Source organism: Protopterus annectens, chromosome 16.part0, assembly GCF_019279795.1.
Source record: "Protopterus annectens isolate FY-2018-M chromosome 16.part0, PAN1.0, whole genome shotgun sequence".
In the NCBI taxonomy this organism is placed as follows: domain Eukaryota; kingdom Metazoa; phylum Chordata; order Ceratodontiformes; family Protopteridae; genus Protopterus; species Protopterus annectens.
The window spans coordinates 674,936,326-674,948,690 of NC_056750.1; the positions used below are offsets into that span (position 1 = coordinate 674,936,326).

Genomic DNA, 12,365 nt, shown 5'->3' on the forward strand with positions numbered 1-12,365 from the left:
GGGATAACTGCTATTAGGTTACAAAGTAGTAGATGAGGGGGCTGGAATTTACTGGAGAAAAATGACAAAGGAACCAATGTACAGAGGTAAAGGTCATACAATAGGAAGAGGTGAATAAGACATTTGGACTGCAGACTAGATACTGCCTTCCCTATCAGGGACAGATGTCCGAGTATAGGCAAAGAGAAAGGGATAGGGTAATCCTAAGTGAAAGACCTGTATCTAAAACAGAAGCTGCTGTTTTTTTAAAAAAAAAAAAAAGGATAATTACTATGGCATATAAACGGTGCACACTACCTATAGGAATCAGTCGTAGGAAGTTAGAGAAGATTGGGAAGAGAGATTGAACAAGCATTTCACAAGGTAACAATGGGGGAGGACACTATGGCTCCCAAGTATGCAGTAAAGGGTGGAAGATGCCAGGTTTTTGCTTGGAAGTGTTTGCATAGGTGTTTTTATACCCCAAGCAGACTCCAAAGAATTTTTCCTCAGGTAGATGGTAAATATTGGAGGTGTGATGGGAAAGAAAGAGGTAACTGAGAACATTTTTTGCGAGTGTAATGAGTTTTCAGATGTCAGAATTTCTCAGCAAAGTTCAATGTCAGAAATGCTGGGGAGCAAATGGATGTAACTATGGAAATTCTTTGTGAGCTGGAATAAAAGGTCTGAATTGCCTAGAATATAGTAAGGCCGTGCCACATTTAATTCTGGTAGCTGCCAAAAAGGCAATAACTAGAAAATGGAAATCATAGTCTAATAAATCAGCTGTATTTGAAGTACTGAACATTCTAACAGAGACAATAGAGCTGGAAGTGACATACTTATAAAAGGGTAATAGGTGCAAATTATATATAATAAAATGGATATTGTGGGAGAAATACATGCTGAATAAAGTTTTGGAGGGGGAGTGAGAATTACAGGAAAGCAGGAATTGAGCAATTCATGTCATGTTGGATCAATGATAATTGTACAGAAAAAAATTATGTAAAATGTTTGTAACTTGGAAACTGCTAATGTTGTTGTTTGTCTTTTAGCTTTTCCCGGTTAGGGGTCTCCACAGCGGAACACCGGCCCGCTAATGATTAGCAGTAGATTTTCACGAACGCCTAGGTGCCAGCTCGATGTCCAACCTTCAACGAAGGCACACCCATTTACGCATGTCTTTCGAACGCCACCCAACTGCAGGGAGGACATGCAGACTCCACACACAAGGCACTCCCTGCACTCCAACCAAGAATCGAACGGGAGAACCTCTTGCTGTGCGGCAATAACGCTACCGCTGCACCCCCTTTTGTTTTTTTTATATATAAACAAATAATAAAAAAAAAATGGGACGACTTCTCCTTGTCTCAGTACCTGCCAGAAGAGAAAAATAACATTGCAGATATGTCCAGCAGAACATATGTGGACCCAAAGGAGTGGATATTAAAGGCAGAAGTGATCTTCAAAATGATTCTCAAGTGGGGTATACCAGAAGTAGATCTTTTTTGGTTTCATTTCAGAACAAGCAATTCAAAAGTTGCAGCTCAAAGAGCTCCTTAGAAGGGAGCATGGAAATTGTATGCCTTCTACTTTGTCTTCCATCCCCTCTTCCCTGGTATACTTCAAAAAATGAGGGTGAAGGGTTATCCCAGTGGCACTCTTAGTCAAGGCAGCAGTGGCTCTGAACGTTCCTAAGTGTGATTGAAGAGGAACCATGGGTGCTGCAACAGCAGGTGGACCTGGCCCAGAAGAAGGGGTCCATGATGCACCCCACCTGAATACACTAGCAGTCTGGATGATTTAATACTTGTGGATTACAGGCATTTATTTTTAGAGGACATATCACTTATTCTAAAAGACCTAGCATTGTGAAATATGACACTGATAAATGGACAGTTTTCTTATGGGTGACATAGCAGAGGGCAGCAGCTGCTTTGAACCAGGCTGCCCTTGATTGTTAATCTGTTTGAATTCTACAAAAAGCTTTATTCTGCACATATGTTTTGTCAGTCTCCCTTTGTCTGCCTCTGCGACCCCCCTCCTTGTGTATTTCCAGCCAGCCATGAAGTGGTCCCTAAAAGGGGTTTTAAACATGAGACAACCCAGAAAAGATCCAGTACCCCCTCTAGGATCTTATCTATATACTGGAAAAGATTTTTTTAATTCCCTCCCCTCCCTTTTGAGCCTGATGCTTCAGCTGACACTGTGATTCTTTACTTGGAAAGACTAATAACACTGAAGTCTGCCAGTCATCCCCCTGAATTATATTTTTTAACATGTAGGCAGCCTTTCCTAATTTTCCATAGAGATGGTCACGCTGCACTAACACCTTCTTTATGCTTAGAGTGGTGTCTGAGCTTTCCCTAAGTCTGGTTATAAATTTTCCTGTTTTCTTCCCATCCCCTCAAAATAAAGGTGAGAGGCTGCTACGTTCCTTGGATTTCCATAGGCAACTTCCAGGAAATTAGACTTGCTGTATTCTTTTTAAAATGGAAAGGGGAGAAACTAGTGGTCAAACAAGCCATCTCTAAATTTGCCCCCCCCCCCACACCTCAGTAGTGCGCCAAACCTATTCCTGCCACAACCTTAACCCCATACTGTACATAAAAAAAAAAAATTAAAAAAAAAAAAACTTCCTGTAACACTGCCACTATTCTGATAAATTGAAGGCTAATCTTAACTTCCTATAACACGGCCACTATTCTGATAAATTGAAGGCTAGTCTTATGGGGCGGTTAGGTGTAAAGACTGTTTCGATGTTTCACTTGTTCGATGTTTAACTAATTCAATGTTATGTTCAATCTTATTTTTGTCAGTGTTTTTTCTTTGACATTAAGTTCGATGTATAACAAAAGCAGTTAAGTGCACTGCTTACCTTCATTTTAACTTTATATTCATAATAAGCATTCAGTGAAAGTGCTATATACTATCATTTTGAGAAAGGGCCAGAGACCTGAATCATTGTCTTGCAAGGCCAGTGCATGTCTGTCTTTATTCGGACTTTCACTGGAAAGGAAATGATTACGATCGCCCTTCTGAGCATGAGTTTGTTTTGACGCTAATGCAGCCTCCTCATTATGTTTATTCCATACATGAAACACTTCGACATGCTCTTCTAGCTGTCTACCTCAAGTTAGGACTTCTACTACAGTCAGCAATTTTATGGGGGTAATGCTGAACTGGCATTGAAAAAAAATACACAAATGCTCATATTAATTGATTAAGAGTTTTCCTTTGTTTACAGCTTTCAGAGCTTTATGAACATTTAATGACATGTACCCAGACGCACATCTGCAGGTCTTGTTTGGTGGTGTAACATGTAAGCATTCAGGTGAAATCTGTAACCAGGAAACCTCTTGTGCATACAGTGTACTTTGAAAGGAATTAGAAGGGTTACTGTGTACATTTGGAGGAAGCTATGTACTTTGTATTACATTGGCTATAAAAGCTGTGAATTACTTGACACACAGCCTGTCAGAATAAAAGACAGCTTTGGGTATTATATAGTGTGTTCCAGACTGAGGGAAAGGTTACAGTATTTAATAAAAAATTGTAGGTAAGAAGTACTACTATAAAATGATTGTATAACACTGTAGATGCAGGATTGCTGTGATAGGTACAGTCATAACACATGTTTGGTAAGATCTGAGAAGTCAATATATGTTAAAGCCCATGTACTGAAAGTGTTTATTTTAGGGAGATCCCTTGTTTTGAAAAGCTATGTTAGGTAATAAGCCTTTAGAAGAAAAAGGCAGGATTACTCTTTCAGCTTTGCTGTTTTAATGGAACTGTATTTCTTCCAAAAGACATCTTCCTTGCACAGTAGAATCTATTAACTTCATCCCCAGAATATAATAGAAGTGGTAAATGGCCAGACCTCATCTTTTCCCATCTTTTCTTTCAAGTGTGTGAGAGAGAGAGAATGCTATTGTCTGTGTATGTAGACGGGTATAACACTACCTTGTGATATATAATTTGCAAAAATCAGGACTTCTGGCAAATGAGCAGTGAGTTTCAGTATATCCGAACAAAACCTCACAAACTGGATCTGCACAATAAAGGCCGAGTCTGTACTGTGCTTTGCCATTGACCTTTGTTGTACATTTCCCCATGAATAACATCATTGTAGATGTGACGAGGTCTTTGGACCTTGCTTTCACTAAGCAGTGTAAAATGTTTTCTGAAGTGAGCTGTGAAAGAGTTTTTGTACTGGACAAATTGGTTCAGGAAGGCTGGTTTCCTTTTTCGAAGAAACAACCAGCAAAAGTCCAAAGATAAAAATGCCAAAAAAACAAACAACCTCTCCACCATAAGCAACTTTAATGTGGCGCTTAGGCAACACAACATCAGCCTTCCTTGAGCACAAAAAAAGTAATACATACTACCTTTTATTTTATACCAACCACAACTGAATATAAATACTCAACTCAATTAATCGTTTAAAAAAAAAGCTTTTTTGTTTAAAGCAGCATAACAGACAAAAGCAATAAATATATAACATGAAAACTATAATATGTTACAATAATAATCTTACAGTAAGGTTCTTATTAAGACCACTAGTGATATAATATTATATTTTAAAATATATATATTTTTATTTTATGTAAAATAATTTTTTAAAATTTTTTCTAAAAAAAGTACAAAAAAAAAAATTCACAAAACTCAAAAATGTTCACTACACTTATTGTTGTTACTGAAATTGTGTTCCATGGGGACTTTTCACTACTCCCCTTTTGCATTCTGATGTTGAATTTTCTTTGTTCTTTTTTTTCTTTTTTTTGTTTCAATTTTTGTTTAATTTCTCCCAAAAAGCAATGACATAAGGGCACTGTAGGCCTATAACCTGATTAGTTGATAATTATATATACAGCTTCTGTATCCATTTATTTTAGTATTATTGGTAATAACTCTTAATAATTTATTAATAGATTCTCTCCATATGGCAACGACCTCAAAGTATGAGAGGATGGCAGCTCGTGCCATTTAATAAATTGGCATACATAGGGGCAAAGAGACCCCATTAAAGGTAACAGATAATTATGTATAACAATACCCACATTACGAGAAATAATTAGTAACATCTCAAAATATTGACTATGATGGATAGAAACTATCTTCACTATTATCACTACCTAAATCATTTGTAAAACTCTTCCCATCTGTAAAACATTTCAAGTGTAATTTTCTAATAAACTTGAATATATCTTGTTTAAGTAAATGATGTCTTGGAATAACAGTTAGATGCTTGTTTAAAGTGTCCTTCACGCGATGGAGAACCAGAGCCAGTACCCTTCTTCTTGTAGCCTCTCTTGGTGTTGTTTCCATCATTCTTTTATTATTAGTTTTTCCACAGGAAGGCCCGCCCACTTATCGTAATCATTTATATCTCTTTTAATTTTGGTAGATTTGAATTGGACCTGTTCATTTTCATATTTATTAAGCTTTTCCTTTATATTAAAGAAAATGTCATTAACTTTTGAATCACCTATCTCATGTAACAATTTAGAATGCATATTATGTAACTGTCTATCAGTATGTTGACCCATTCCATTGCACAGTTATGTGCTGCCGCTAACCAGCGATCTTTGAATGCCAAGTCAACATTATCGGAAGAATCGAAAGGAGTCGCTGGGCTTTTAAATGCCCTTAACCCTCGTGGAGCAATATCAAGTTCAACATAACTTTGAAAATCAATTTTTCAAAATCATATACTCTGTCCTGAATTTCTTGAGGAAACGTACCAGCGGTACACCCGCCAAGAGCTCCAAATGGGTCATGAAATTTCTGTTTCCTTTCTTGTATAAATTTAGAAATACATTAAACTGATGTCACCAGACTGAGTAAGGAGAAGGTCACAGTAAGCTGCCTGTCTGACTCAGTCATTGTCCACGCTGGTGTCCATGAAAAGAGACATTGAGGAGGCAGGTATGACCCTGACCTTGAGCAGTATCCTACCTTCACCTAGAATTATGCCACAATACAATGATAAGATGATCAGCTTTAATAATTGGCTTAAATTCTGGTGTCATTCAAAGGGGATCCAATGTCTGTCTGCATGGGATGACATGCTGGACAAGCCACGCGCTGTTCCAAGGGACAGCTTGCACCTGTCACTAGGCTTCCGGATATTGGCAAAGGCCACCCCATAGTGCCTTTTTAGGCAAGGCTCAAATTCTAAACCTACCAAAAAATCTAAGGGTAATGCTGCTCAATGCCAGAAGTCTCAATCTCAAGATGCCTTCTCAGTATGGAGAACATCGATGTCTGTGCTGTGACAGAAACCTGGTTCAAGGCCCAGCACTATCAGGTTTCACCTCATATCATGGGGTGTCCATATTCATAAAGGACACACACACCTCATCGGAGACCATCCAGGTGCAATTAACCATAGGCAAGACTGCTCTGCAATTTGTAGCATGTTACAGGCCACCCTCTCAAACTCAGGAACCTCACATGGCCTTCCTGAAAACATTGGGATAAATGTATCTCCAAACACCATCATACTAGGTGATTTCAACTACCCTAATATAGACTGGGAACACTACTCAAGCCCAAACACTCTAGCCCAAAGGTTCCTGGAGTTCATAAACTCAAATGCCATGGAACAACTAGTCACCATCCCCACAAGAGGAGAAAACATACTTGATCTCATCATCACGAACATGGGATCACAAACTGGTGAGATCAGATCACAAACTAATCTCGCTGGAGGTCCTCATCCCGCCCCACCTGAAATAAAAAGACCACAGTGAAAAACTTCTCAAAAGCCGACTTCACACGCACCTACAGGACTGCATGGATCAGGCAATCCCAAACAAAACTAAGACTCTTTGTACCAAAGGCAAGCGTCCAGTCTGGTGGACCCCAGGCATAAACAAGCTCTACAACAAAAGGAGGAAGCTACTACAAGATAGAGCAAAATCCTTGAAATGTAAGACACCTTTGATCATTATAAGTAAAAAACTAAGAGCTCTCATAAAATCATCCAAGGCAAATTTTGAGAGAAAGACAATCATAAGGCCTTCTTGAGCTATGTTAGAAACCTAGGAGGAAGCTCCCAGATATGCTCAGAATTAGTTCAAAATGATGTGAAGATTACTGAACCTACACACATTGCCAACATACTGGCTGACAGATTCAGTGCAAACTTCAGAGGATTGTAGCCCCCAAACATCTCAAAACACAGCATCCATGGGACGGATGGTGTCCCTTAGGACAGCTGTTTGATCTTAGCCTCACCTCAGGATGGAACTTGCAGACTTTGGATCCAACAAGGCCATTGATGAGGGAAAGGCAAGTCCATACAGCCTACCACAGGGTCAGAGTTGGTGGCAATCCAAGAGCCAGATATCAAAAATTATCCATAGTCAAACCATTCACAGAAGGAACAGAAAAAGAGAATTAATCCATAAATCCAAGAAACAACCAGCAAAAGTCCAAAGATTAATGTGGCTTACATCAGCCTTCCTTGAGCACACAAAAAGTAATAAATACATACTCCCTTTTATACCAACCACAATTGAATAATAATTAATTACTCAATTAATACATCAATTTAAAAAAAGCTTTTTTGTTTAAAGCAGCATTACATACAAAAGCAATAAATATATATAACATGAAAAAACTATAATATGTTACAATAAACATCTCCAGTTGACTTCTTTATTAAGACCACTAGGTGATAATGTATTATATTTCAATATATAAATAGTTTCTTTAAATAATAAAATATTTTTTAACAATCTATCATCTCCTTTTCTAACAAAAACTTTTTCTAAAATAGTACACTCCAAACAATTCACATTACTATTATGTTGTTCCATAAAATGTGAAGCTACTAGACTTTCTATTGCTCCCCTTTTGATGTCACGAACATGCTCTTGCATTCTAATTTTGAATTTTCTTTTTGTTTCTCCCACATAAAGATTACAAGGGCACCTAAGGCAATAAATAACTCCTGTAGTATGACATGTAAATTGATTATTTAGTATAAACCTGATTCCATTTATTTTATCAAAATATAATTTGATATATGAACATATATTACAAGAACCACAAGGAGTAGTACCATAAGTGCATAATGGATAGCTTAATTGATCCTTAGGATGAACATAATAAGCTTTAATTAATTTATCTCCTAAATTCTGTCCCCTTTTATATGCAACCTTGTAACATATTATAGTTTTTTCGTGTTATATATTTATTGCTTTTGTATGTAAAAGCTTTTTTAAATTGATGTATTAATTGAGTAATTAATTGTTATTATTCAATTGTGGTTGGTATTGTGCTCAAGGAAGGCTGATGTTGCCAAGGCGCTAAGCCACATTAAATTTGTTTGGTGGAGAATCCGTGTTGTTTTTTTTTTTTTTGGTTTCCTTTTTCTCCTGTGGTTTTCTACCTTTGCTTTTTTGACAAATGCTCAAGACTGTGCTGTATATGGGTGTGCTGTTACAGACACCCCAAAGCAAAGTAGAATACCTATATGAAATACTTGGGGGTCCTGGGGGTCCTACTAGCATCAGGTATATTGCTCTTTTCTTCCTTTCACCTGTTTTCCATAGGTGGGTATGTTACCATTTGAGACCTTTGCCACATACCTAGAAGTAAAGGGTAGAAGAGTACTTCATTTTGCTCGAAAACCTTTATGGTTGCAATGAAGGAGAAAATATCAAAATTACATTTGGGGGTGATATCTTTACTATTTACTGACATTGTCGCAGTGGTGTAGTTGGGAGCTGCCAACATGGTCTGTTGAAACTATGAAGGCTGTGTCTGGTGAAGTACCTATAAATGTTTCTGCTGTAAGAGATTATCTCAAAGGTCTAGAATTCTAGGTGGTGCTTCACATGACTTGTATCTGTTCATGTCATTAGTCCCCACAGTTTGAAGTGCTGATTATAAATGTTAATTTTATGATGAAGCAGTCTGTAACTTTGATCAGATGCTTGCTGTAGGAGAAGGCATTATTCTGGAACTCAGAACAGAGAAATGGATGGCATTTGTTACCTGCCACTAGTTCATTTAAGGTGTACTGCTGGTCATGATGCTTGTAAATGTGCAGACATACTTTGACGTAAACCCTGAGTACTGTTTTTGATGTGACTTTTACATTTTCCCAGTTTGTGTGTAAGCAGTTAAGATCTGTTAAAGTTGATCTCAGTTGAAAGCTAAGAACTACAAAAAGTAGCACAGGTACTTATTCGTGATGGCATTCTGGTGTTCTGCACCTTAACACTACAACGTCTCATTTTCCTGTTTTTCCTTCCTTTCTCCTTATTTGGTCTTTACCAGAGATATAGCCCGTGGTTATGAACGAGTGCCAATCCCATGTCTCAACACTGTGGATGATGAGCCATACCCTACAGAATACAAGTATGTTTCACAGAATTGTGTGACGTCACCTATGAACATTGATAGGAACATCACCCATTTACAGGTACAAATACCCAGGCTGTTCTAATCCATTTTTGTAGTGGATATGTATTTTGTCTTGTACGTCTTCTGGACATGATAAAATATATTCTTAATGTGTTAAGTGAGCTGTTTTCATATGCGAGGGGAATTTGTGTAGCAACAAAAAGATCATGAACCCCACAGTGAAAACTGATGATAAATCACTTTCAGAAATGGAAAGAAAGATCTAGGCCTCTTTCCACTGGTTATATTAAGTGCATATTTCATTGAAGGGGGAAAAAAAACTTGAAAGCCTTGTTGGTTGAAGGGGACCAAAGAGTACGGCATACGATGATTTATTTACTTGATGACATTTGCATTAACCAGTAACTTGACTCTGACATATTCATATGTTTTGCTTTTCCTGATGAAGAAAGCGGACATTTTTTCTCAAAGCAAGAATACGTTCATAGTAGGTATTTTAATTCACCCGCATCTGTATTTAAAGCTGTGGAAGACCTGGTATCTTCTTGTTCCAAGCGATTGTGGTACTAAATTGTCGAGCAGGAGTAGCCTGTTCTTATTTACACTTTATGGTGCTTTCTTCCTGTTTGGGTTCAAAATTTTTGCCATTGGCTATTTACAGTTTCCTGTATCACCAGCTGCCAAGATCTTTATTTACACCACTGAGGAACTCCCAAGGTGTGTTTGAATTAGTGGGCCTTGTCTGTCTGAAGAGTTAAAGTAAAGCCAGTGTTGGTAAGTCACATAGGCACACACAACCTGGTGGGGAAAAAAGTGCATTTGACTAAGACTAGCATGTTATTCTGAAACACTTAGTAAACAGTTCTACAGGTAAGTGGTATTTTTGAGTTGCTCCCATTCACTGATACCAGTTTTTTTGACAAAGTAAAAAATTGCCAAATTTAGTGTATTACTTTCATTATGGAGTGACACTGAGAGGTTTACGGTGCTTGGCAAATTACTTAACATTTTTTTTTTGTTTTCTTTTTGCTGCTGTGCATGAGACCACCTTTTTAGCCTTCCCTCTGTCAGATTCAGTCATTTCCCCCATCTTCAGTATTCCCCAGTGAGGGCAAGAGCTGGCTGGGGGAGGCCATCATACAAAGGAGCCCTCTAATTGGACTGATTCTGTACAGTTCTACCTACTTTTGTTAAAATTTCTTCATTCTCTCCTGATACATTCTCACTGTTGCAAGTCGGGTTACAGCCCCTTCCCACAAATAATCCCTACCGAAAGCTCATTATATTTCCCAAGATTAACTAATTTCACATTGTTGCAAGTTTTCTTACTGTTCCTTCAAATCTCCCAACACTGGTCTCTGGTTCTAATCCAATGTACTCATTTTATTAGTCAGCTGCTGGTCATTTTTTCTCTTGTTGAAGCATTGTCCTTTGTAATAGTGGAAGAGGCGTTACTGGCAAATTGCGTGCGTTTTCTTAAGAAGATTGAACATCAGAATCCTCTTCACCTTTCTGGCTCAGTGTTGGTTGACTAAGCTTTATTTTCTCCATAGCTTGTTCTGCGTCCAAAAATATTTGATTCTCCAGAAAAAAAATATTCAAAAGAGAGCTGGCTATAATGACTTGCATCTCATTGTTTTTGCTTTTGGTTTTATACTTTTTTTGGAAGTAATGCAGTCTTTTCTTTCTAGTTTCTTTGTAGGAAAAAAAACACACTGCTTTGCTCTGCCTTGCAACTGTATTTTTTTGAAACTGCACTTCTTGAAAAGCCATTCAGCCCTCATTGATTAATTTTCATTCTCTGATTTCTGCAGATTTATCCTGTCTTCAGCATACACTCTTAGTTTCTATTTTCCAGCCTTTTTTCATCTGACTTTTTATATAGTTATCCAATTATTTTTAAACACTTCAGAGTACACAAGATTTGTTTGTTTATTTTTCCTTTAAAGTTGCACAGGACTTTTTTGCTGATTAACTGCAAGGTTTTTTTTTTTTCCAGATGAGTTTTTTTTGTGATATATTTGCTTGCTTTCCCCAAATTTCTTCTACTTTGGTTGCATCCTGGCAGTGTAATTACTACCAGTAACTGAAATCTGCCCTAATTGATAACTTACTGGTTTAATTTCTCAGTTTTTATGTAATAAGCCTATTTCTCAGTATCCAGTTGTCTTGAAAGTTCTTGACGCTCCTGAGTTTGCCTTCCTTTTGATGAAACATTAAACCAAGGCCCCATCTGCTTGATTTTGATGGTAGCCCAGGTGGATGTAAGAGATCCTACGACACCTGTTAGAGTAGGGGAAGTTTCCTGATACCCTTGCTAAATTTTGCCTAGTAGTGCAAGTACCACCTCACTAAAATCTCCCTGAAGAGAGACTACTAGCCTAGTGGGACTAACCTGGTCAACAAAGGACAAAGAAAAAAATTGTAATAAAAATAAATGCACACACTATTTAGTATAAAAAAATCCCTTCCTCTGTAACATGTAGCAAGCATACCGATGGCTTTTATGCTAATTAATTTCATAAGCTCCGTAACTTCCTGTTATGAGTGACGTGAAACTTGCTAGGAAGTGGTGTAACTGGCAGGAGGAAATGCACTTGTTACAAAATTCATGTTTGGTTTTCACTGCTGCAGTATGAAGTCGGGGGATGCACAGTGTATGTACTGTGACAAAAAAAAATCACTAAAGAATATTTAATTGACTTATTCTGTCGAGCCCAAATATAGTCGGACCCAAGTGTGCGTATGAACATAAGCCTTCCATGAAGCAACAGTTTTAAAACTGTAAAACCTGATTAATATGATCAGGAACATAGAAACAATTTTAAGCAAGCAGTAACAGGGACCAGTACGATACCTAGCCATATACACCTTAAAGTAGACTCACTTAAAACGTTTTTTTCCTTTTTGAGGACATAATAGTACTCATCTCCCAAATCAAGCAGAGCCCTGCATGATACCCTTAGGGAAAATTGTGTCTATCCATCCAGTCATCAAGACTAGCC

General features: G+C 37.7%; 1 protein-coding gene across 1 annotated transcript in view; it reads left to right on the plus strand.

Moving 5' to 3' along the window:
• EHMT1 (euchromatic histone lysine methyltransferase 1) overlaps nt 1–12,365 on the plus strand; it is a 1,716,251-nt gene that overhangs the window by 1,347,373 nt on the left and 356,513 nt on the right. Inside the window, exon 24 of the mRNA XM_044058169.1 lies at nt 9,274–9,418. Coding sequence (XP_043914104.1) covers nt 9,274–9,418 — 145 coding nt within the window. The remainder of the gene's footprint in view (nt 1–9,273; nt 9,419–12,365) is intronic.